The sequence below is a fragment of the Oncorhynchus kisutch genome, linkage group LG11, assembly GCF_002021735.2.
Source record: "Oncorhynchus kisutch isolate 150728-3 linkage group LG11, Okis_V2, whole genome shotgun sequence".
Taxonomy (NCBI): domain Eukaryota; kingdom Metazoa; phylum Chordata; class Actinopteri; order Salmoniformes; family Salmonidae; genus Oncorhynchus; species Oncorhynchus kisutch.
The window spans coordinates 12033728-12060317 of NC_034184.2; the positions used below are offsets into that span (position 1 = coordinate 12033728).

The window sequence follows — 26590 nt, forward strand, 5'->3', positions numbered from 1 at the left end:
TAAGGTAGTCGTTTTGGAATTGTTAGGTTACATTACTCGTTGGTTATCACTACATTGTCGGAACTAGAAGCACAAACATTTCGCTACACTCGCATTAACATCTGCTACCCATGTGTATGTGACAAATATATTTGATTTGATTTGATTTAATTTGATATGTAACACCACAGGTACATTTCTGACTACGATCATCAGCATCTTGTAGTCTAGCTGCAGCTCCGACGTTAGGCTGCCGATGTGAGAAAGTTGACATGAGAAAAATTGAATGGTGGTCTGTCTGCATTTTCACCATAGTCTCTTGAAGAGGGAGAGGGTCCGTTTATACAGCATACTGCTGATCACACACAGGCTTCTAGCTGAACACTGACCACACCTGTCTGGCCCTGTTATAGCAGGGAGAGGAGAGGTTAAATGTGTGTGCCATGGCTGTGCAGGCTGGCTCCATAGGGTGTGTGGCCCAGGAGGGATAGCAGACTGACAGGTGGTTCCACAGGGTAGGGCCCCTTTTACAGCCCTGCATGGGGACAGGGGGTAACGCTTACCCCACACAGACACAGTGACCACAGTAAGCCCTAAACATTAGAGGGCTTTAAACAACACTTCACATAAACATATCTAGAGATTTTCATGCTCGTTTTTATATGTAAATGACATATCAACATATTTCTAAACAAAACTGTTATCTCTTGGAATATAACTATATATTCTTGAATTACATAGCAATTTAAAAAAATATATCATCTAAAATATAAATCAGTGCTATTGAATCACATGATTATTAGTGATTGGTCTCAGTTTGCTAGTTATTAGCGTTATTTTAGAGTCTGTAAACGTAAGGGGCGGGAATTTAACCAACAGGGCGTGGCTTCACACCCAGAATGAAAGGGGTGTGTCTGCAGGCTGCTGATGGGGGCCAAAGGGCTTCGCGTGAGCGCTTCTTTGCCAAGGGAGAGGAGCAGAGAGTGAGATGGGACAGAGTGGACATACACTCAACCGCTTCTCATAGCACTGTGGACTTTGGACCAGTTGACATTGACACTGTTCAAAATATTTTCTCTAGACTACAGTTATGAAGTGGATGGTCAAACAAAAAGGACTTTGACATTGTTATTTTTGGAAATATTAATGCATTTTTTAAGTGCGTAATGGCACGACTTCACCATGAACTATGTTTTTATGGGTAACATTATAAAGAAAGACTAAGCCTAATCTTGATTTTAAAGCGCATTGAATTTAAAAGGCATGTTTCCTGCGTGTTACCCTCCAGCTCAGTATAGCGCCTCATGGGATGTAACAAATGGAAAGCTGGGTTCAACTTTGGACACCTGAAGGCACAGTCCAAACTTTCCGTCTTCTTTGCCATGATCATCATTTTCACGTACTTATTTTATTGTTTCACTGGGTACTGCGACTCCCTACCTATAACTGTATACGACCAACAGACTTTTATCAACAAAATCCTGCAAAAGGAAGGACTGGAGTATTCACCTCACCAACTGTCCGACGCGCACAAGAACAGTTCTCCCGGCTCGTTTGTTCGCGAGCTCCCCGGCGTTGACAGTGTTGACACACTCTTGCAGGGCAATGATAACGAACTGCGACCTGAGAAGAATATCTCTACAGCCAATAACTTCGGGAGTAAAACGTTTCCTCAAGCAATCATCATCGGAGTAAAGAAAGGAGGCACGCGCGCACTACTGGAGTTTCTGCGCATTCACCCGGATGTCAGAGCAGTGGGCGCCGAACCCCACTTCTTCGACAGGTTCTATGATAAAGGACTGGAATGGTACAGGTGAGCCAGTGCTGTTTTGAATTTCACTGTAATGGTTTTCTTTACAGGAGCACTGAAAACATCAACGTGAACATGGCCAAAAGATGGAAAGAGATATGATTTTCTATCATAAATAGCCTAATGTTTCGTTTGGATTATTCAATACGGATTGCCTGCTACCCAGGTAAAATCATAGTATTACAATCACTGTGACATAGGGGCTTGCTTGGTAAATACATTTTTGTTCTTCAAATAAAGTAATTCATCTCACAATGACAAAGTATCAAATATTGTGTGAAACTGCCTGTCATCACAGGCACCAAAAGACAACAGACTCAGAAACACATATGTGGATTTACTATATATCAGGTGTGGCCTACATGGGAAATTCCATGGTAATAGAATTACACAGAAGACTCAGATTTTTCACCTTGAAATATATTCCAAACAAAAACCATTTATTTAAAACCATACAATTTATACCATACATAAAAAAATGCATTTATTTACATTTATTTTGGTAACTAGTGTTTGTCATCGATCACCTCTCCTGAGCAGGCTCCTATCCTCCTCCACCTACTCGTCACTTCCTACAGTGTCACCTCATTAATATCGCCCAATGCCAATAAGGATCCTCTCTGAGAGCCCCTTGGTGTGACAGTGCATTCAGTCCCCTGCCAAAAAAATGCTGTTTTTTGATGTGATGTGCTGCGGTTCTAAGTGTCTGTCCCTGTGTGTCCCCCCGGGGACCCCTCACTGTCACCCATATCACCTAGTTGGGCAGGTGAGCACATAGAGATTTGACACAGAGCCAATGAGAGGGAGAAATCAATACAGTTTGTTAATTCATATTGCAGATGTTGGGTATAAACGTCAATAGCAGCAATGGAGGGATGAAGATCTCTCCCATCACAACTCTCTAAACTCTCCAAGCATATGCCGATTTTTTTTTTACTAAAGAAATTTAAATCACACAGAAAAATGTCTCTAATGATGTATGGCAGTTAGCCTAGTGGTTAAGAGCATTAGACTAGAAACCAAAAGGTTGCTGGTTTGAATCCCAGAGCCAACTAGGTGAAGAAAAAAAACATCTGTTTCTGTGTCCTTGAGCATGGCGCTTAACCCTAATTGCTCTGGATAAGAATTACTCAAATGTAAATGTACTCTTTCCAATTGTTGACAACGTAGCCTGTAATCTTCTGCAAGTTACCTGAATGTACTGTCTTTCACTGTCCTATAATTTCATTTGTGAGGCCAGGCAGTTGAGCCTACAGTATGGCACTACAACAGTTACAGGCCTTTGATGGTGTTGAGAGACCAGTGACCTTTTAACACCGTCCCAGTGCTTTGTTGCAGCTGCACGGCAGCTCTCTAGTCTCTCTTCTTTCTCATAAATGTGTGATGAAATGGTTTTAGTGTTTCCTAATCTGACGACAGGTCTTGTCAGCACTGTGTGGATTGGCCTGATGTAATGACAGCTCGAGCATTAGCTCGGACAACTCAGGGACATGGAGATTCGGACCCTGTCACGGTTCAACATCACATTATGGAGTACCAGCCAGTCAGCGTAGGGTAAAGTTGCCCAAAGCCAAGGCTTTGATCTAAAGTCAGTGTTGGGTCTTTTTCTCTAATGTTTTAGGTTCGGATTGGGGGATGGAAGCTGATCCTTTTTATTGTGATTTTTTTATTGGTTCTTATCTAAGGAGAAGTGTGTAGCGCTGTGCTGGAGTAATGAAAATGGTGTCAAAGCACCCCAATCAGCCAGTCTCTCATCATCACCTGCTCCCTCTGCTCTTCCTCTCATCTCCTTCCGCTCTTCTCTCACTCCCGCCTCCCTTCTCCCTAAGCTCTGCGTCACTCGGGCACTGCATCTCAGTGCTAGAGGCGTCACTACAGGTGACTGGTTCGAATCCAGGCTGTATCACAACCGGCTGTGATTGGGAGTCCCCTAGGGCGGTGCACAATTGGCCCAGCGTCGTCCGGGTTTGGCCCGTTGCAGGCCGTCATTGTAAATAACAATTTGTTCTTAACTGACATGCCTAGTTAAATACATATATATTTTTAATCTCACCACCCTCTTCTCTTCTCTCACCTCCCTCCTCTCTTCTCTCACTCTATCCTCTCTTCTCTCACTCTCTCCACTTTTCTCTGACCTCCATCGTCTCTTCTTTCACTCCATTCACTTTGCTCTTCTCTCACCTCCCTCCTCTCTTCTCTCACTCTATCCTCTCTTCTCTCACTCCCTCCACTTTTCTCTGACCTCCATCCTCTCTTCTCTCACTCCATCCTCTCTTCTCTCACTCCCACCTCTCTTCTCTCACTCTATCCTCTCTTCTCTCACTCCCTCCTCTCTTCTCTCACTCCCACCTCTCTTCTCTCACTCCATCCTCTCTTCTCTCACTCCATCCTCTCTTCTCTCACTCCATCCTCTCTTCTCTTCTCTCACTCATCATCTGTTCTCTCACTCATCCTCTGTTCTCTCACTCCCTCCCCTCTTCTCTCACTCATCCTCTGTTCTCTCATTCATCCTCTGATCTCTCACTCCCTCCTGTCTTCTCTCACTCCCTACTCTCTTCTCTCACTCCATCCTCTCTTCTCTCACTCCCTCCCATCTTCTTTCACTCCCTCCCCTCTTCTCTCACTCCCTCCTCTCTTCTCTCACTCTATCCTCTCTTCTCTCACTCCCTCCTCTCTTCTCTCACTCCCACCTCTCTTCTCTCACTCCATCCTCTCTTCTCTCACTCCATCCTCTCTTCTCTCACTCCATCCTCTCTTCTCTCACTCCCACCTCTCTTCTGTCACTCTATCCTCTCTTCTCTGACTCCCTCCACTCTTCTCTCACTCCCTCCCCTCTTCTCTCCCTCTTATCTCACTCATCCTCTGTTCTCTCACTCCCTCCTCTCTTCTCTTCTCTCACTCCCTCCCCTCTTCTCTCACTCATCATCTGTTCTCTCACTCATCCTCTGTTCTCTCACTCCCTCCCCTCTTCTCTCACTCATCCTCTGTTCTCTCATTCATCCTCTGATCTCTCACTCCCTCCTGTCTTCTCTCACTCCCTACTCTCTTCTCTCACTCCATCCTCTCTTCTCTCACTCCCTCCCATCTTCTTTCACTCCCTCCCCTCTTCTCTCACTCCCTCCTCTCTTCTCTCACTCATCCTCTCTTCTCTCACTCCCTCCCCTCTTCTCTCACTCCCTCCTCTCTTCTCTCACTCCATCCTCTCTTCTCTCACTCCCTCCCATCTTCTCTCACTCCCTCCCCTCTTCTCTCACTCCCTCCTCTCTTCTCTCACTCATCCTCTCTTCTCTCACTCCATCCTCTCTTCTCTTACTCCCTCCTCTCTTCTCTCACTCCCTCCCCTCTTCTCTCACTCCCTCCTCTCTTCTCTCACTCCATCCTCTCTTCTCTCACTCCATCCTCTCTTCTCTCACTCCCTCCTCTCTTCTCTCACTCCATCCTCTCTTCCCTCACTCCCTCCTCTCTTTCTCACTCCCTCCCCTCTTCTCTCACTCCCTCCTCTCTTCTCTCACTCCATCCTCTCTTCTCTCACTCCATCCTCTCATCTCTCACTCCCTCCTCTCTTCTCTCACTCCCTCCCCTCTTCTCTCACTCCCTCCTCTCTTCTCTCTCTCATCCTCTCTTCTCTCACTCCATCCTCTCTTCTCTTACTCCATCCTCTCTTCTCTCACTCCCTCCTCTCTTTCTCACTCCCTCTTCTCTCACTCCCTCCTCTCTTCTCTCACTCCATCCTCTCGTCTCTCACTCCCTCCTCTCTTCTCTCACTCCCTCCCCTCTTCTCTCACTCCCTCCTCTCTTCTCTCACTCCATCCTCTCTTCTCTTACTCCATCCTCTCTTCTCTCACTCCCTCCTCTCTTTCTCACTCCCTCCCCTCTTCTCTCACTCCCTCCTCTCTTCTCTCACTCCATCCTCTCTTCTCTCACTCCATCCTCTCGTCTCTCACTCCCTCCCCTCTTCTCTCACTCCTTCCACTCTTCTCTCCTGTGTGTGAAAGGCGTTGTATCATCATTGATGGGGTCTTTGATTTTGACCAGGGTATTACATAGGGTATTATAATGTCTTGTGTAATGATTTATGTATCTACACGGTACTATACTAGTAACTGATATGAAACCGAATCTGTCCCCTGTCATTTGAAGGCAATTCAATCATTGTTTTATGTGTGCAACTGAGGAATAACATTCTGGTTACCAAAGCAGTTATAGAGTACCTCTGTGGCGTAAGGGCAACTTTATAAAATGTTGCTATTCACATTGACATAAAGTGAAACCTATCCATTCATATCTGGACTGGATTCACTCCAGGCACCATTTAAGAATGCATTTAGACTGGACTGGAAAGTGTCACTTAAACATGTTATACTTTGACAGAGCTCTTAACTTCAAAGTATTATTACACTGCTTTGTGTTTGGAATTGAACACTGTCCTCTGTCTTCAGTTGGTAACCAAATAAAACACATGTTAAAAGGAAGCGTTTGGCAAATTGTTTTAGAAGAAATGTTTATATGTGGGAAAAAACACTCGATGCATTTGGAAATGGTAATGTGGCTCTGTGGGAGAGAACATGTTTCAAGGGTTTAGCTCTTTCTACTCTTTCTGTGTGTGACTGTGTGTGTGTGTTTCCATTGCATATGTGCATGTAGCCTAAGCTTTACCCGATGAGATCCAGTCCCGTGTCTATCTCCCTCTCCCCATTCTCCTCTGCCATCCACCATTAAACCTATCCACAACTTTTCATTACACCATAAATAGCCAATAGATATAAATGTAATTTCCCATATTGATCAGTTAAATAGGGTTTCCTATTGATTCAGCTCCTGGCACCTTTATCAGGGCACTGCAGGGGAGGTTCATTAACCGCTGAATATTTAATCTTGTTGACAAGGTGTTGTTGGCCCGTCAACCAGCAACATTTATACCCTGCACACATGGTTACACCTAGAATGTATTTATGCTGCAGTGAAATTCTAGTTCAGTCTGTGAAACGTGTGGTGATTGGGGGGACAGGGTTCTTCAGAAGTATATTTTCTTTCATAATTCAGTGTAGCACTGGTCACAGTATCCAGACTGGAATGAGCGGCTCTTATTTCCTGCAAGTCTTTTTTTACCAATCACAAGGGATTCCACTGTGGAATTCGGAGGCATATGTCGAAGGTTTGGAAATGGAGTGTTAGAGACAGAGAGAGTGTTCTTTGACCCAACAAAACGTTTTTGGAAGGGCCTTTCATGGTTCCAAGTAGGAAGCATGGAAATGATTGTCTTTGAAATAATCAAATGTATAGAATCGGACTGAACAAAGGAGACCTTTGTTTGAATGTCCACTGGTCGTCTTGTCTTTGTGTCATTATGCAGAATGAGAGCAATGAGAAACATTCTCTGCTGTGACCATTGACAATCATAAATGCTGCCTCCTTAACTTTTCAGAAATAAGATTTATCTCAGGCTATGGCGGCGTACGATCAAGGAAAGATCTAGAATATATGCATGGCATGCTTTCAAGCAACCAAAGGAATTCCTTCAAGATTGATATCAATATGCAAAATGAAATGGGGAAAATGTAACTGAATAATCGAACATGACTTGATAAATTGGTTTGGGGACAGGTATGGATTTTCAATCTTGAGAAAAACCCATCGTCCAACTCAGTCATCAATATTTTGACAGCTCATAATTGGCCGACCTTTCACCTTCAGTATGGCATGCACTATCCAATCAGATGATAGTTAATGAAATAACTGGAAAGTATAAGAGATGTGAAAATGATAACTAGATGAGTATTTAGAATTGGACAGATGGAAATGTAATTGGACTTCCTTTCCAACCCTATAGTGTGACAGAACAAGGGACTGACTATTACGAATCAATGTCTTCGATAGCCAGATGCCTAACCTAATTACATCTGAACAGGACTATTTAACTAACAGATCGTCAATTAATAGAAGTGTTAAAGTAAAAACTGGGTTCCCTATACTGTTTACCAGTGCTGCATTCACACATACTGTAGCTCGGAACATTACTGTTGAATTTCTAAACTCAGTGTGACAAAAAGGTATGCTAGTTATGTTTGAACTAGCAGATGTAGACTACTCTGATGCTCTTTTACTATAACAATGTAAAACTAATCCAGATATTTTCACTGCCACAATAACGACCATTTTCTACCTTCTCTCCCCTCATAACAAATACATTTGAAGCAGATGGAGCAACAGAACTGTGACAGTATTTCTCCAGTAGGCTGGATTCCTCTCAGCCTGCAGGTCTCTAACATGACTCCCAGGTTACGGTGATTGATCAGGGTTCATGTTTGGTGGAGTGGAAAAAATGATTCCCCACTCCGTCCCTCCCGACCTCCTCCTCTCATGTCCCTGTCACAGCAAGATGGATGGCACAGCTATAACAACCTCACATGGCACTACACCTCTCTGTAATCACAATACACACCCAGTCAACACTGATAAACAGAAATGTCTTGTTTTCTGCAAGGCTGTGATTATCGAATAGTGGACTAATGAAATTCGAGTTATCAGAGATTGTAGTAGTGGTTGTAGCAACTGTAGGATAGAAGTGTGAATATTGACAAGGACAGTTTGTTTTTGCACCAACACCGGAGTTACTCTGTTTAGTTACACAAGGAATGAATCCCTGCCTACACTTCAAATTGCCTAACCTTATCTTAACCAGGGCCCATTCCCTTTTAGAGTCTGCTTATTTGCCTTAGTACCTCAACAAGGGCAGAGAGTTGTGTAGGCTATTCGATAGTTATTGGAATATAATTCAGCCAGGAGCTCTCTTGTGCACCATTTTACCTAGGACGCTTTAAGTTGACTTCTACCCCCAATACCCAGCCTACCATCTTCTGTCTAGAGAGGCTACTGGATCATTGACAGCTTAGTGTGTGTTTGCTGTCTCAGCCATTAAACCATCTCTGTTTAATGACTGGCTGGCTGGCTGGCTGGCTGGGTAAGAGAGAGTAATGGTTTGTAGCTCAGTTGGTAGAGCATAGTGCTTGTAACACCAGGGTAGTGGATTTGATTCCTGGGACCACCCAAATGTAAAATGTATGCACACATGACTGTAAGTCCCTTTGGATAAAAGCATCTGCTAATTTGCATAGATATATTACATATATAAGAAGGGAGGAAGGGTGAGGTGGAGAGAATGTGAGAACACACCTTTTTTTCTTTTAAACCTTCTTAGGAAAAATGTTATGGGTTGTCTTTAATATCGTAACAGGAATTGGTTACTGGTGCGGTGGTTATGTTTAATTGTGAGGAAATGTGCCTGATTAAAAGGAGAACTCTGCCTGGAGGAGATCTCTGGAAGAAATTGTCTGCGGAATGTGAACATTATCTGGGAAGTTCACAATGAGAAATCAGAAGAAAAAAAGACTTGCTCTCTTACAAATTGCTCTTTCTCTCTCTGTTGTACTGTGTATTTTAGAGACATGCTCTCTCTCTCTCTCTGTTGTACTGTGTATTTTAGAGACATGCTCTCTCTCTCTCTCTGTTGTACTGTGTATTTTAGAGACATGCTCTCTCTCTCTCTGTTGTACTGTGTATTTTAGAGACATGCTCTCTCTCTCTCTCTCTCTCTGTTGTACTGTGTATTTTAGAGACATGCTCTCTCTCTCTCTCTGTTGTACTGTGTATTTTAGAGACATGCTCTCTCTCTCTCTGTTGTACTGTGTATTTTAGAGACATGCTCTCTCTCTCTCTCTGTTGTACTGTATATTTTAGAGACATGCTCTCTCTCTCTCTCTGTTGTACTGTGTATTTTAGAGACATGCTCTCTCTCTCTCTCTGTTGTACTGTGTATTTTAGAGACATGCTCTCTCTCCTCTCTGTTGTACTGTGTATTTTAGAGACATGCTCTCTCTCTCTCTGTTGTACTGTGTATTTTAGAGACATGCTCTCTCTCTCTCTGTTGTACTGTGTATTTTAGAGACATGCTCTCTCTCTCTCTCTCTGTTGTACTGTGTATTTTAGAGACATGCTCTCTCTCTCTCTGTTGTACTGTGTATTTTAGAGACATGCTCTCTCTCTCTCTGTTGTACTGTGTATTTTAGAGACATGCTCTCTCTCTCTCTCTGTTGTACTGTGTATTTTAGAGACATGCTCTCTCTCTCTCTGTTGTACTGTGTATTTTAGAGACATGCTCTCTCTCTCTCTGTTGTACTGTGTATTTTAGAGACATGCTCTCTCTCTCTCTCTCTGTTGTACTGTGTATTTTAGAGACATGCTCTCTCTCTCTCTGTTGTACTGTGTATTTTTAGAGACATGCTCTCTCTCTCTGTTGTACTGTGTATTTTAGAGACATGCTCTCTCTCTCTCTCTGTTGTACTGTGTATTTTAGAGACATGCTCTCTCTCTCTCTGTTGTACTGTGTATTTTAGAGACATGCTCTCTCTCTCTCTGTTGTACTGTGTATTTAGAGACATGCTCCTCTCTCTCTCTCTGTTGTACTGTGTATTTTAGAGACATGCTCTCTCTCTCTCTCTGTTGTACTGTGTATTTTAGAGACATGCTCTCTCTCTCTCTCTCTCTGTTGTACTGTGTATTTTAGAGACATGCTCTCTCTCTCTCTCTGTTGTACTGTGTAATTTTAGAGACATGCTCTCTCTCTCTCTGTTGTACTGTGTATTTTAGAGACATGCTCTCTCTCTCCTCTCTGTTGTACTGTGTATTTTAGAGACATGCTCTCTCTCTCTCTGTTGTACTGTGTATTTTGGAGACATGCTCTCTCTCTCTCTCTGTTGTACTGTGTATTTTAGAGACATGCTCTCTCTCTCTCTCTGTTGTACTGTGTATTTTAGAGACATGCTCTCTCTCTCTCTCACACACACACACACACACACACACACACACACACACACACACACACACACACACACACACACACACACACACACACACACATACACATACACACATACACACACACACACACACACCACTTACTGGGTGTGGATCGGTCCCCTTATGACACACACTGCAGTCCCTGCAGTCCCTGTGTTCTGCCGGCAATAATCCCCATTCCTCAATTAAAACAAGTCAAGGATGGGCCGACAACCACAAGGAGTGGGGCATTTTAACAGTTTAGGAAGTGGTTTTTCACTGTAGTTCAGTATTGAGTCTTCTCATTGGTCTAGAGTTGGGTAGATGCCAGATGGCCAATGGTTGGAGCCCATATTGAGTCCATTAGAGAGTTCTGAGGTGTACTTGTAAGTTTTATTCATTTGGAAAAGCTAGCTAATTAATGGAAACATGTGGGCGTTTTAGCACAGTAGCAGACCCTGAGGAGAGAACACTTTAGCATTATGTGAAGTATAAGACGATATTGTTTAACTTTGGTTCAAAAGGGAAGAGGCTGCTTTTATAAAGTTGTCAAAAAGACAACTTATAGCATCATAAGAAGCCCTTCAGATTTCACAATAATGTAACAAGGCTGGAGTGCATTTCTGATACTGGGGTTTCTGCTTTTTCATAAAGGTAGTTGTTAGTAAGAATAACTACAGTGCAGTGCATGATTTCATACTGAAACCCTCAGAACAATTTAACCTAATGAAGTTACTAGAGCCCCCATAGTCAACTGGTGGACAGCCGTCCAGATGCGGACCCAGAACAAGGTAAAACACCTTTGGGGGGGGAACTCGGTGGGGTTTCGACCCCTGGTATCATCTGAACACACAATTTTGTAGAATTGCAGGGAATGAGCTTTAAAACAGCAAACAATTCTCTGCCTCATGCAAAATTTGTAAAATTGCAGGAAATTTGCTTTAAAACTGCAAAATGTTCTCTCTGCCAACAAGAGAGGTGTGAACAGTTTGGGGTCGCATGGGTTGCGAGGTGGGGGTTTGTTATTACGCCGAAAAATAACAATATCCATTCGGACATTTGCCACCTAGGAAATTTGTGTGACCGGACCTTCTCAAATAGTACTTGAGAACCCCTGTACTAGAGGCTCGTTTTACAGTGTTATCAATTACATCACTGGGATCAGGCTGAGGGAGGAAGGAAGTGACCCTCCAGTAATCTGTCCATCTCTCTCTTCCTCCTCCTCTTGTCTGTTCATCGGTTCATCTCAGGGTGGGGGCCCCCGGCCACTGGTCACCCACGGATAAATCCTTACAGCCAACAGCTAACCCACTGTGGGCCACGCAGTAACACAGTGGAACACACAGGCTGATTTTCCCATTCGATAAGACAGAGGGGGGCAGTCAAAGGGGGGCAGACAGAGGGAGGGAGACAGAGGGAGGGAGACAGAGGGAGGGAGACAGAGGGAGGGAGACAGAGGGGGGGAGTCAGAGGGGGGCAGTCAAAGAGGGGCAGACAGAGGGAGGGAGACAGAGGGAGGGAGACAGGTTGGTGGGGAAAGAAGAGTGGCAGGGAGAGGGAGACAGGTTGGCGAGGAAAGAAGAGTGGCAGGGAGACAGGTTGGTGGGGAAAGAAGAGTGGCAGGGAGAGGGAGACAGGTTGGTGGGGAAAGAAGAGTGGCAGGGAGAGGGAGACAGGTTGGTGGGGAAAGAAGAGTGGCAGGGAGAGGGAGACAGGTTGGTGGGGAAAGAAGAGTGGCAGGGAGAGGGAGACAGGTTGGTGGGGAAAGAAGAGTGGCAGGGAGAGGGAGACAGGTTGGTGGGGATAGAAGAGTGGCTGGGAGAGGGAGACAGGTTGGTGGGGATAGAAGAGTGGCTGGGAGAGGGAGAGGGAGACAGGTTGGTGGGAAAGAAGAGTGGCAGGGAGAGGGAGACAGGTTGGTGGGGAAAGAAGAGTGGCAGGGAGAGGGAGACAAGTTGGTGGGGATAGAAGAGTGTCAGGGAGAGGGAGAACAGGTTGGTGGGGAGAGAAGAGTGGCAGGGAGAGGGAGACAGGTTGGTGGGGAAAGAAGAGAGGCAGGGAGAAGGAGACAGGTTGGTGGGGAAAGAAGAGTGGCAGGGAGAGGGAGACAGGTTGGTGGGGAAAGAAGAGTGGCAGGGAGAGGGAGACAGGTTGGTGGGGAAAGAAGAGTGGCAGGGAGAGGGAGACAGGTTGGTGGGGAGAGAAGAGTGGCAGGGAGAGGGAGAACAGGTTGGTGGGGAGAGAAGAGTGGCAGGGAGAGGGAGACAGGTTGGTGGGGAAAGAAGAGTGGCAGGGAGAGGGAGACAGGTTGGTGGGGAAAGAAGAGTGGCAGGGAGAGGGAGACAGGTTGGTGGGGAAAGAAGAGTGACAGGGAGAGGGAGACAGGTTGGTGGGGAAAGAAGAGTGACAGGGAGAGGGAGACAGGTTGGTGGGGAAAGAAGAGTGGCAGGGAGAGGGAGAGGGAGACAGGTTGGTGGGGAAAGAAGAGTGGCAGGGAGAGGGAGACAGGTTGGTGGGGAAAGAAGAGTGGCAGGTAGAGGGAGACAGGTTGGTGGGGAAAGAAGAGTGGCAGGGAGAGGGAGACAGGTTGGCGAGGAAAGAAGAGTGGCAGGGAGACAGGTTGGTGGGGGAAAGAAGAGTGGCAGGGAGAGGGAGACAGGTTGGTGGGGAAAGAAGAGTGGCAGGGAGAGGGAGACAGGTTGGTGGGGATAGAAGAGTGGCAGGGAGAGGGAGACAGGTTGGTGGGGATAGAAGAGTGGCAGGGAGATGGAGACAGGTTGGTGAGGAAAGAAGAGTGGCAGGGAATGGGAGACAGGTTGGTGGGGAAAGAAGAGTGGCAGGGAGAGGGAGAGGGAGACAGGTTGGTGGGGAAAGAAGAGTGGCAGGGAGAGGGAGACAGGATGGTGGGGAAAGAAGAGTGGCAGGGAGAGGGAGACAGGTTGGTGGGGATAGAAGAGTGGCAGGGAGAGGGAGACAGGTTGTGGGGATAGAAGAGTGGCAGGGAGAGGGAGACAGGTTGGTGGGGATAGAAGAGTGTCAGGGAGAAGGAGTCAGGTTGGTGGGGAGAGAAGAGTGGCAGGGAGAGGGAGACAGGTTGGTGGGGAAAGAAGAGAAGCAGGGAGAAGGAGACAGGTTGGGGGGAAAGAAGAGTGGCAGGGAGAGGGAGACAGGTTGGTGGGGAAAGAAGAGTGGCAGGGAGAGGGAGACAGGTTGGTGGGGAAAGAAGAGGGGCAGGGAGAGGGAGACAGGTTGGTGGGGAGAAGAAGAGTGTCAGGGAGAGTGAGACAGGTTGGTGGGGAAAAAGAGTGGCAAGGGAGAGGGAGACAGGTTGGTGGGGAAAGAAGAGTGGCAGGGAGAGGGAGACGGGTTGGTGGGGGAAGAAGAGTGGCAGGGAGAGGGAGACAGGTTGGTGGGGAAAGAAGAGTGGCAGGGAGAGGAGACAGGTTGGTGGGGAAAGAAGAGTGGCAGGGAGAGGGAGACAGGTTGGTGGGGAAAGAAGAGTGGCAGGGAGAGGGAGACAGGTTGGTGGGGAAAGAAGAGTGACAGGGAGAGGGAGACAGGTTGGTGGGGATAGAAGAGTGGCAGGGAGAGGGAGACAGGTTGGTGGGGAAAGAAGTGTGGCAGGGAGAGGGAGACAGGTTGGTGGGGAGAGAAGAGTGTCAGGGAGAGGGAGACAGGTTGGTGGGGAAAGAAGGGTGGCACGGAGAGGGAGACAGGTTGGTGGGGAAAGAAGAGTGGCAGGGAGAGGGAGACAGGTTGGTGGGGAAAGAAGAGTGGCAGGGAGAGGGAGACAGGTTGGTGGGGATAGAAGAGTGGCAGGGAGAGGGAGACAGGTTGGTGGGGATAGAAGAGTGGCAGGGAGAGGGAGACAGGTTGGTGGGGATAGAAGAGTGTCAGGGAGAAGGAGTCAGGTTGGTGGGGAGAGAAGAGTGGCAGGGAGAGGGAGACAGGTTGGTGGGGAAAGAAGAGTGGCAGGGAGAGGGAGACAGGTTGGTGGGGAAAGAAGAGTGGCAGGGAGAGGGAGACAGGTTGGTGGGGAAAGAAGAGTGACAGGGAGAGGGAGTCAGGTTGGTGGGGATAGAAGAGTGGCAGGGAGAGGGAGACAGGTTGGTGGGGAAAGAAGTGTGGCAGGGAGAGGGAGACAGGTTGGTGGGGAGAGAAGAGTGTCAGGGAGAGGGAGACAGGTTGGTGGGGAAAGAAGAGTGGCACGGAGAGGGAGACAGGTTGGTGGGGAAAGAAGAGTGGCAGGGAGAGGGAGACAGGTTGGTGGGGAAAGAAGAGTGGCAGGGAGAGGGAGACAGGTTGGTGGGGAGAGAAGAGTGTCAGGGAGAGGGAGACAGGTTGGTGGTGAAAGAAGAGTGCCAGGGAGAGGGAGACAGGTTGGTGGGGAAAGAAGAGTGGCAGGGAGAGGGAGACAGGTTGGTGGGGAAAGAAGAGTGTCAGGGAGAGGGAGACAGGTTGGTGGGGAGAGAAGAGTGACAGGGAGAGGGAGACAGGTTGGTGGGGAGAGAAGAGTGGCAGGGAGAGGGAGACAGGTTGGTGGGGAGAGAAGAGTGTCAGGGAGAGGGAGACAGGTTGGTGGGGAAAAAGAGTGGCAGGAGAGGGAGACAGGTTGGTGGGGAAAGAAGGGTGGCAGGGAGAGGGAGACAGGTTGGTGGGGAAAGAAGAGTGGCAGGGAGAGGGAGACAGGTTGGTGGGGAAAGAAGAGTGGCAGGGAGAGGGAGACAGGTTGGTGGGGGAAGAAGAGTGGCAGGGAGAGGGAGACAGGTTGGTGGGGAAAGAAGAGTGGCAGGGAGAGGGAGACAGGTTGGTGGGGAGAGAAGAGTGGCAGGGAGAGGGAGACAGGTTGGTGGGGATAGAAGAGTGGCAGGGAGAGGGAGACAGGTTGGTGGGGAAAGAAGAGTGGCAGGGAGAGGGAGACAGGTTGGTGGGGAAAGAAGAGTGGCAGGGAGAGGGAGACAGGTTGGTGGGGAGAGAAGAGTGTCAGGGAGAGGGAGACAGGTTGGTGGGGAGAGAAGAGTGGCAGGGAGAGGGAGACAGGTTGGTGGGGAGAGAAGAGTGGCAGGGAGAGGGAGACAGGTTGGTGGGGAAAGAAGAGTGGCAGGGAGAGGGAGACAGGTTGGTGGGGAAAGAAGAGTGACAGGGAGAGGGAGACAGGTTGGTGGGGAAAGAAGAGTGACAGGGAGAGGGAGACAGGTTGGTGGGGAAAGAAGAGTGGCAGGGAGAGGGAGAGGGAGACAGGTTGGTGGGGAAAGAAGAGTGGCAGGGAGAGGGAGACAGGTTGGTGGGGATAGAAGTGTGGCAGGGAGAGGGAGACAGGTTGGTGGGGATAGAAGAGTGGCAGGGAGAGGGAGACAGGTTGGTGGGATAGAAGAGTGGCAGGGAGAGGGAGACAGGTTGGTGGGGAGAGAAGAGTGTCAGGGAGAGGGAGACAGGTTGGTGGGGAGAGAAGAGTGTCAGGGAGAGGGAGACAGGTTGGTGGGGAAAGAAGAGTGGCAGAGAGAGGGAGACAGGTTGGTGGGGAAAGAAGAGTGGCAGGGAGAGGGAGACAGGTTGGTTGGGAAAGAAGAGTGGCAGAGAGAGGGAGACAGGTTGGTGGGGAGAGAGAGTGGCAGGGAGAGGGAGACAGGTTGGTGGGGAAAGAAGAGTGTCAGGGAGAGGGAGACAGGTTGGTGGGGAAAGAAGAGTGGCAGGGAGAGGGAGACAGGTTGGTGGGGAGAGAAGAGTGGCAGGGAGAGGGAGACAGGTTGGTGGGGAACGAAGAGTGGCAGGGAGAGGGAGACAGGTTGGTGGGGAAAGAAGAGTGGCAGGGAGAGGGAGACAGGTTGGTGGGGAAAGAAGAGTGGCAGGGAGAGGGATAATGCGTGGAGGACAAAGGAGAGGAAGCCCAAGAGTGGTGGTCTCTGATGAGATAAGGGCCACAATGATTGACCATGTTGTAAACGATGGTCTCTCTTTGAGAGAGGACGGTTTAAGGGTGCAACCAAATCTGCAGCGTTCAACAGTTGCATCATTAGTACACATTTTCTGGCAAAACAACAGGTGAAATGTGCATCCTTCAATGATAATTGAACTACATATTACAGTACAATACAGTATGTTCCCATTTTTACATGTACTGACATATTGAAATATATTGATTGTTTTGTGTTTTTCAGTAAGATCTAAAGGTCCCACAGGAGGGAGAGGCAGAATATTATCAGAGGCGCAGGAAATTGACATTGTTGACATGGTAATACGGTCAGCACAATGACAATTGCCAGAGTCCTAGTGTAAGGGTCCTGTGTGTAGCAGGTGTAGAGAGTCAGGCGCAGGACAGCAGATATGAGTCATCAACGTATTTACTCAAAAAGACACATTTACAGAGTAACATCACGAGCCCTCAAAGACGGACCGAATTACAAAAAAACAATCACTCACAAACACAACATGGGGGACAGAGGGTTAAATAATAAACAAGTCATTGGTTGAGTGAAGCCAGGTGTGTAATACAAATACAGAACAAATGGAAAATGAAAAGTGGATTGGCTAGAAAGCCGGTGACGTCGACCGCCGAACGCCGCCCGAACGAGGAGAGGGACCGACTTCGGCGGAAGTCGTGACACCCAGAGAAACATAAAATACGGAGGAAGCAGTTGCACCCTTCGAGAGAAATGGTGAACGTGTGAAAGAACTCCGGTATCAATATGTCCAGGTTAGATGTCTGTTCAATAACCAAACAGGGTACATACACAGCTACTCATAATGTAAAGTACTGTAAAACTGTGGATTTACTCTATTTTAGAGATTAATGGAGATGGAAGCATGGCAACCTGCACATACATTCATCTTTGTGGATGAAGCTGGATTCAACCTGGCAAAACCACGCTGCAGGGGAAGAAATGTGATTGGACAGAGAGCAACCGTCGATGTCCCAGGTCAGAGAGGAGCTAACATCACAATGTGTGCAGCACAGTCCAATGATGGTTTTCTGTTACACAAACCACTCATTGGCCCCTACAATACAGAGAGGCTCAGTTATTTTCTTGATGACCTGTATAGTTGACTTGTGCCAGCAGAGGAGAGAGGGGCAATAAACTCCCCTACCTTCGTTGTTGTGTGGGATAATGTGGCATTCCACCACTCTGCTGCAGTCACAGACTGGTTTGCTGCACATCCCAGGATGTCAGTACTATTCCTGCCTCCATACACCACTTTCCTAAACCACAGAGAGGAGTTTTTCTCCTTGGAGGTGGAAGGTTTATGACCACCATCCACATGACCAAATGTCCTTACTGGAAGCCATGAATGCGGGGTGTGGAGAAACTTCTCCTGTAGAGTGCCAGGGTGTGGAGACACTTCTCCTGAAGACTACCAGGGTGTGGAGACACTTCTCCTAAAGACTGCCAGGGTGTGGAGATACTTCTCCTAAAGACTGCCAGGGTGTGGAGACACTTCTCCTGAAGACTTCCAGGGTGTGGAGACACGTCTCCTGAAGACTGCCAGGGTGTGGAGACACGTCTCCTGAAGACTGCCAGTGTGTGGAGACACTTCTCCTGAAGACTGCCAGTGTGTGGAGACACTTCTACTGAAAACTGCCAGTGTGTGAAGACACTTCTCCTGAAGACTGCCAGTGTGTGGAGACACTTCTCCTGAAGACTGCCAGTGTGTGGAGACACGTCTCCTGAAGACTGCCAGGGTGTGGAGACACGTCTCCTGAAGACTGCCAGGGTGTGGAGACACGTCTCCTGAAGACTGCCAGTGTGTGGAGACACTTCTACTGAAAACTGCCAGTGTGTGGAGACACTTCTCCTGAAGACTGCCAGTGTGTGGAGACACTTCTCCTGAAGACTGCCAGTGTGTGGAGACACTTCTACTGAAGACTGCCAGTGTGTGGAGACACTTCTACTGAAGACTGCCAGTGTGTGGAGACACTTCTCCTGAAGACTGCCAGTGTGTGGAGACACTTCTACTGAAGACTGCCAGTGTGTGGAGACACTTCTCCTGAAGACTGCCAGTGTGTGGAGACACTTCTCCTGAAGACTGCCAGTGTGTGGAGACACTTCTCCTGAAGACTGCCAGTGTGTGGAGACACTTCTACTGAAGACTGCCAGTGTGTGGAGACACTTCTACTGAAAACTGCCAGTGTGTGGAGACACTTCTACTGAAGACTGCCAGTGTGTGGAGACACTTCTCCTGAAGACTGCCAGTGTGTGGAGACACTTCTACTGAAGACTGCCAGTGTGTGGAGACACTTCTCCTGAAGACTGCCAGTGTGTGGAGACACTTCTCCTGAAGACTGCCAGTGTGTGGAGACACTTCTCCTGAAGACTGCCAGTGTGTGGAGACACTTCTACTGAAGACTGCCAGTGTGTGGAGACACTTCTACTGAAAACTGCCAGTGTGTGGAGACACTTCTACTGAAGACTGCCAGTGTGTGGAGACACTTCTCCTGAAGACTGCCAGTGTGTGGAGACACTTCTCCTGAAGACTGCCAGTGTGTGGAGACACTTCTACTGAAGACTGCCAGTGTGTGGAGACACTTCTCCTGAAGACTGCCAGTGTGTGGAGACACTTCTACTGAAGACTGCCAGTGTGTGGAGACACTTCTACTGAAGACTGCCAGTGTGTGGAGACACTTCTACTGAAAACTGCGACGGGTTGGATTAGACATTAAAGAACACACTTTCCAAGATGCATCACCAGAGACGACATAAGGTGTGATGTTGCTGAGAACTTATGACCAAACGCAGGAGAGAGGGAGAACTAGAACCCTCACAGTACTGTACAGTATGAGTGATTATACTATACATGTTGATGAGAACTAGAACCCTCACAGTACTGTACAGTATGAGTGATTATACTATACATGTTGATGAGAACTAGAACCCTCACAGTACTGTACAGTATGAGTGATTATACTATACATGTTGATGAGAACTAGAACCCTCACAGTACTGTACAGTATGAGTGATTATACTATACATGTTGATGATGTTTTTTTTGTCGTTATCACTGCAGCCCAGGAATTTCAGGAATTTGTTTTTTGTTTCAACATTTTATTTTTCACAAGTAAATTACTATATGCAAAGATACATAAAACATAAAGGCTATCGAAGCAAATTGCTGCATTTCTGATGTATTCTTGTTACATTACTTTAGTACAGTCAATAAAGTGAAAATGTGTTATTCTTATTCTATAATGAAATACTGATTCATGTGAAAAATCATTCAAACTTCAAATAGAAAAGTTAATCATTTATGTAATGCTCCCTGTTGTTAGTGGTTTTATGTCATCGTGTCAGAGTGACAATGTACTGTATGCTTTCTGAATGAGAATTGTTGCCAGCGTTATGGTCGAACGAGTTTATTTTGAGACATGTATGAAGTGTTTTGGTGGTTTGAGTGAGTTTTGGAGGTGAGATTAACTGTTTGGCCAATATGCATGTTGGTAATACAGACTGTGTGAAGATTTTTGAAAAAGTGGCTTCAGTATTGACCGATGCTTGTTAGCAATTGAAAAAAACCTCCTGAAGCCTTCATTCTTTCTTCCCAGTAATTACAAGCCTTTCTCTCTGCAGAGTAGCAAAGTATTGAGTCTAAAGCATTGGGCAGAGGAGGGTTAAACTCATGATGTCACAGTGCGTTTAACCCTGCAGATGACACTGAACTTGTAGTGACAGAAATACAGTCCCCAGTGATGGGAATTGAGTACAGAAAGTCTTCTCAACATTCCTGGACACTGTGTGTCCTCATAATTTACAATCTCATATGGAAGTATCCCTGAGAGAGAGAGGGAGAGAGAGGCTGAGCTTAAGACATCTTGCATTACAAGCATGCCCATGGCCCCGGTGGTCTCATCCACTGAATCAAAAGTGTCTGCCTCTGACCTTCAGGGAGGAAAGGTCCATATTCTCTCTCAGAGGGGTCTTGCAAGGGTCCCAGAGTAAAGTTACACAGATAACAGCATACATGGTCTGAGCCCTGGGACCAGCAGGGTACTGTAAATACGTCCTACCCAGGGACCAGCAGAGAAAATACGTCCTACCCAGGGACCAGCAGGGAAAACACCTCCTACCCAGGGACCAGCAGGGAAAATACATCCTACCCAGGGACCAGCAGGGAAAACACCTCCTACCCAGGGACCAGCAGGGAAAATACGTCCTACCCAGGGACCAGCAGGGAAAACACCTCCTACCCAGGGACCAGCAGGGAAAATACATCCTACCCAGGGACCAGCAGGGAAAACACCTCCTACCCAGGGACCAGCAGGGAAAATACGTCCTAACCAGGGACCAGCAGGGAAAACACCTCCTACCCAGGGACCAGCAGGGAAAACTTCTCCTACCCAGGGACCAGCAGGGAAAACACTTCCTACACAGGGAACAGCAGAGAAAACACTTCCTACCCAGGGACCAGCAGGGAAAATACGTCCTAACCAGGGACCAGCAGGGAAAACACTTCAAACACAGGGACCAGCAGGGAAAACACTTCCTAACCAGGGACCAGCAGGGAAAATACGTCCTAACCAGGGACCAGCAGAGAAAATACGTCCTAACCAGGGACCAGCAGGGAAAACACTTCCTACCCGGGGACCAGCAGGGAAAACACTTCTACCCGGGGACCAGCAGGGAAAACACTTCCTACACAGGGACCAGCAGGGAAAATACGTCCTAACCAGGGACCAGCAGAGAAAATACGTCCTACCCAGGGACCAGCAGGGAAAACACTTCTACCCAGGGACCAGCAGGGAAAACACTTCCTACACAGGGACCAGCAGGAAAAACATTCCCTAACCAGGGACCAGCAGGGAAAACACTTCCTACCCAGGGACCAGCAGGGAAAACATTCCCTAACCAGGGACCAGCAGGGAAAACACTTCCTACCCAGGGACCAGCAGGGAAAACACTTCCTATCCAGGGACCAGCAGGGAAAACACTTCCTACCCAGGGACCAGCAGGGAAAACACTTCCTACCCAGGGACCAGCAGGGAAAACACTTCCTACCCAGGGACCAGCAGGGAAAACACTTCCTACCCAGGGACCAGCAGGGAAAACACTTCCTACCCAGGGACCAGCAACACTTCTCTCATTTCCTCATTTACACACACACACACACACACACACACACACACACACACACACACACACACACACACACACACACACACACACACACACACACACACACACACACACACCTACCAGATGTGGGAGTATCCTGTGCCGCTGGTAGCAGTGTAAAGTGTTTGCTGCTCCTGCATCAGGTAGTGAGGCTGTGTGTGCATTCATGCATGTATGCGCGCGTGTATGTGTTTGGTGGGTGTGTCTATGTGTGTTCCTCTGAGACTGAGGCCACCTTTTAAATCAACACTGTCCTGTCCTGTGTCTACACACATGGGCTCTTACTGTATGACCCAGTGAGGAGAGGAGAGATAACGTTGGGATGACAAATAAAAAGTTAAAAGAATGGAGCACTCAGAGTGTGAAATCAACCCTCCATTGGACCAGTTATAATGGCCACTGCGTTTACTGTACCTGAGGGGGCCAGCATTATACTATACAACACTGGCACACACACACACGTTAATGCCCAGATGCTGTGTTTTATGAGTGAGCTTCACTCATGAAAAAGTACTACTGAATTACTACTGGTTTTACTACTTGATTGCTATTGAGATGTGTAGTAAAACAGCAGTGATTTATGTACACTACTGGTTTTACTACTTGATTGCGATTGAGATGTGTAGTAAAACAGCAGTGATTTATGTAGTAATGAGTGATATATTGGTACGTTTCACTACTGGTAAACACTACATATTTCACAACTGTTGAACACTACATATTTCTCTACTGGTGAAAAACTACATTTTTCACTACTGGTGAACACTACATATGTCATTACTGGTGAACACTACATATTTCACTACTGGTGTACACTACATATTTCACTATTGGTGAACATCACATAGGCTGTGCAGTCTTGCACTCTACCTGTATCTGTTCAGATAGAACAGGTTAAGCCTGATGCAGAGGCAATTTATTTTGGGCTATTGTCACGCCCTGACCTTAGTTATCTATGTTTTCTTAATTATTTTGGTTAGGTCAGGGTGTGACGAGGGTGGGTATGATTGTTTTGTACTGTCTAGGGTTTTTGTATGTCTAGGGGTGTTTGTAAGTCTAGGCATATGTAGGTTTATGGTGGCCTGAATTGGTTCCCAATCAGAGGCAGCTGTTTATTGTTGTCTCTGATTGGGAATAATATTTAGATTGCATTTTCCCTTGGGTATTTGTGGGTTCTTATTCTATGTTTAGTTGCCTGTCTGTACTAGCCATATTAGCTTCACGGTTCGTTTTGTTATTTTGTTCGCTCTGTTCAGTGTTCGCTCTTTTAATAAAGAAGAATGTACACTTATCCCGCTGCGCCTTGGTCTCCTCCCTACGACGGCCGTGACAGCTATTGCCAGTGTATATTTGGTCAATTTACTTGTTTATTTTGTATGATATGGCACTTTCACCATTCGATCTCCAAGACCTGTAAATAAATGTACACTCCTGCTGGTTTCATGCCCTTAACACTGCTACAAGGTCCCTATTTTACAATGTCATAGGCTAATCAACATATGTTGAAGACAAAATAATGAAAAGGGCTGTCTGGTTGCCTCAATAAATAGACAAAGATTTGTAGTTATAACATTTCAGGTAAGACCCAAGTGCAGATTGTGTTGAAGTAACATTGTTTATTACAGCAACAGGAGCAGGCAAACGACAGGTCAAGGCAGGCAGAGGTTGATAATCCAGAGTAGTGGGGCAAAGGTACAGGACGGCAGGCAGGCTCAGGGTCAGGGGCAGGCAGAGTGGTCAGGCAGGCAGGCTCAGGGTCAGGGGCAGGCAGAGTGGTCAGGCAGGCAGGCTCAGGGTCAGGGGCAGGCAGAGTGGTCAGGCAGGCAGGCTCAGGGTCAGGGGCAGGCAGAGTGGTCAGGCAGGCAGGCTCAGAGTCTGGACAGGCAGAGTGGTCAGGCAGGCAGGCTCAGAGTCTGGACAGGCAGAGTGGTCGGGCAGGCAGGCTCAGGGTCAGGGGCAGGCAGAGTGGTCGGGCAGGCAGGCTCAGAGTCTGGACAGGCAGAGTGGTCAGGCAGGCAGGCTCAGAGTCTGGACAGGCAGAGTGGTCAGGCAGGCAGGCTCAGAGTCTGGACAGGCAGAGTGGTCAGGCAGGCAGGCTCAGAGTCTGGACAGGCAGAGTGGTCAGGCATGCAGGCTCAGAGTCTGGACAGGCAGAGTGGTCAGGCAGGCAGGCTCAGAGTCTGGACAGGCAAGGGTCAAAACCAGGAGGGAGAGAAAAAGAGTGACTGGGGAAAAGCAGGAGCTGAGAAAAATGCTGGTTGACTTGACAAACAAGACGAACTGGCAACAGACAAACACATATATACACAGGTATAAACACACAGGGGATAATGGGGAAGATGGGTGTCACCTGGAGGGGGGTGGAGACAATCACAAGGACAAGTGAAACAGATCAGGGCATGACAGTAGTTGAACAAGTCATTGCATGTATAGATTTTCTTTACTTGAAAAAACGTGACTCAACTTGCTCTTATAAAGCACGACTTGGACTTGACCCGTTCTACTTGGGACTTGAACCTTGTTTCCAACCTTTTTCATTATTTATTGCTCAGAGGGTTTTGATCAAGTCATTAAAGTACTGAAAACAAATTGGCTACCTATTTAAAAAGATGGAGAACTATGAATGAAAGATACTGGAATTTTGGTGCTCAGGCAAGTAGCACAAAAGCCAACTAGCACAAAAATAATATTGTGATATCAAAACGATACAACACGATATATTGTAAAAAAGTATTCCCCCATACAGATTACTGCCGTATGCCTACTCCTCCTTATTGAATGACTACTGCCATCGGTGTCTGTAGTGTGGTGTCACTGCTGATCACTACTGGATTGCTCCTGATCCTTTTCCCTACATAAAACCTTTTGGATTACTATTGAAAACATTTACTACTGTTTGCATATTCAAAATCCCTACTGACACCTTCTTGTCTCACTACTGTGTCCCTATTATACTATTGCACATGATATTTCCTCAAGTTTCTAACTGTAGTTACAGTGCATTCGGAAAGTATTCAGGCCCCTTGACTTTTCAAACATTTTGTTACTTTACAACCTTATTCTAAAATGGATTCAATTAAAAATGTTCCTCATCAATCTACACACAATACCCCATAATGACAAACCCGCTAGCTTTTCTGAACGCTGCGTCCCCTGCTCGCCTAGCGTAGTAGTGACTACCGAACAGCACACTGACTCACCTGCTGCTGCTCTTTTGACCCTATGATCACTTGGCTACACAGCTGATGCCCCCTGGACTGTTTCAATAACACAGTACCTCATTTTGTTTATCTGTTGGCCCCAGCCTCAAACTCAGGTCCTGTATGTACCTAACTGACCCACTCTGCCCATTCATCACCATTTACCCGTTGTTGTCTTAGCTCTCCTGACCAACACCTGTGACTGCTTTATGCCTCTCTCTAATGTCAATATGCATTTTCTACTGCTGTCTCAGCTAGTTATTATTGTTTTATTTCACTGTAGAGCCCTCAGTCCTGCTCAAAATGCCTTAGATAGCTCTTTCGTCCCACCCCACACACATGCAGAGACCTCACCTAGGTTAACTGATGCCTCCAGAGATGAAACCTCTCTCATCGTCACTCAACGCATAGGTTTACCTCCACTGAACTCACATCCTACCATACCCTTGTCTGTACATTATGCCTTGAATCCCTGTAGCCCCCAGTTCCACTCCTAGGCGCTCTCATTTGTTTACTTCTGTAACCGTAAAAGCCTTGCTTTCATGCATGTTAACATCAGAAGCCTCCTCCCTAAGTTTGTTTTACTGCTTTAGCACACTCCGCCAACCCTGATGTCCTAGCTGTGTCTGAATCCTGGCTTAGGAAGGCCACCAAAAATTCTGAAATTTCCATCCCCAACTACAACATTTTCCACCAAGATAGAACTGCCAAAGGGGGTGGAGTTGCAATCTACTGTAGAGATAGCCTGTAGAGTTCTGTCATGCTATCCAGGTCTGTGCCCAAACAGTTCGAGCTTCTACTTTTAAAAATCCACCTTTCCAGAAATATCTCACTGTTGCCACTTGTTATAGACCCTCCTAAGCCCCCAGCTGTGCCCTGGACACCATATGTGAATTTTTATTTTACCTTTATTTAACTAGGCAAGTCAGTTAAGAATAAATTATTATTTTCAATGACGGCCTAGGAACAGTGGGTTAACTGCCTTAACTGACTTGCCTAGTTAAATAAAGGTAAAATAAAAATTCACACCTTGTCAGCTCGGGGATTTGAACTTGCAACCTTTCAGTTACTAGTCCAACACTCTAACCACTAGGCTACCCTGCCGCCCCAATTAATTGCCCACCATTTATCTTCAGAGTTTGTACTGTTAGGTGACCTAAACTGGGATATGCTTAACACCCCGGCCGTCCTACAATCTAAGATATATGCCCTCAATCTCACACAAATTACAATGGAACCTACCACGTACAACCCTAAATCCGTAAACATGGGCACCCTCATAGATATAATCCTGCCCTCTAAATACACCTCTGCTGTCTTCAGTCAGGATCTCAGTGATCACTGCCTCATTGCCTGCATCCGTAATGGGTCCGTGGTCAAACGACAACCCCTCATCACTGTCAAACGCTCTCTAAAACACTTCAGCGAGCAAACCTTTCTAATCGACCTGGCCCGGGTATCCTGGAAATATATTGACCTCATTCCAGCAGTAGAGGATGCCTGGCTGTTCTTTAAAAGTGCTTTCCTCACCATCTTAAAAAAGCATGCCCCATTCAAAAAATGTAGAACTAAGAACAGATATAGCCCTTTGTTCACTCCAGACCTGACTGCCCTTGACCAGCACAAAAACATCCTGTGGCGTACTGCAGTAGCATCGAACAGCC

General features: G+C 47.1%; 1 protein-coding gene across 1 annotated transcript in view; it reads left to right on the plus strand.

Annotated features, from left to right (window-relative positions):
* Positions 1–941: 941 nt before the first annotated feature.
* LOC109898941 (heparan sulfate glucosamine 3-O-sulfotransferase 6-like) overlaps positions 942–26590 on the plus strand; it is a 34282-nt gene continuing 8633 nt past the window's right edge. Inside the window, exon 1 of the mRNA XM_031835286.1 lies at positions 942–1792. Within this exon, the coding sequence (XP_031691146.1) occupies positions 1284–1792 (509 nt within the window). The 5' untranslated portion in view covers positions 942–1283. The remainder of the gene's footprint in view (positions 1793–26590) is intronic.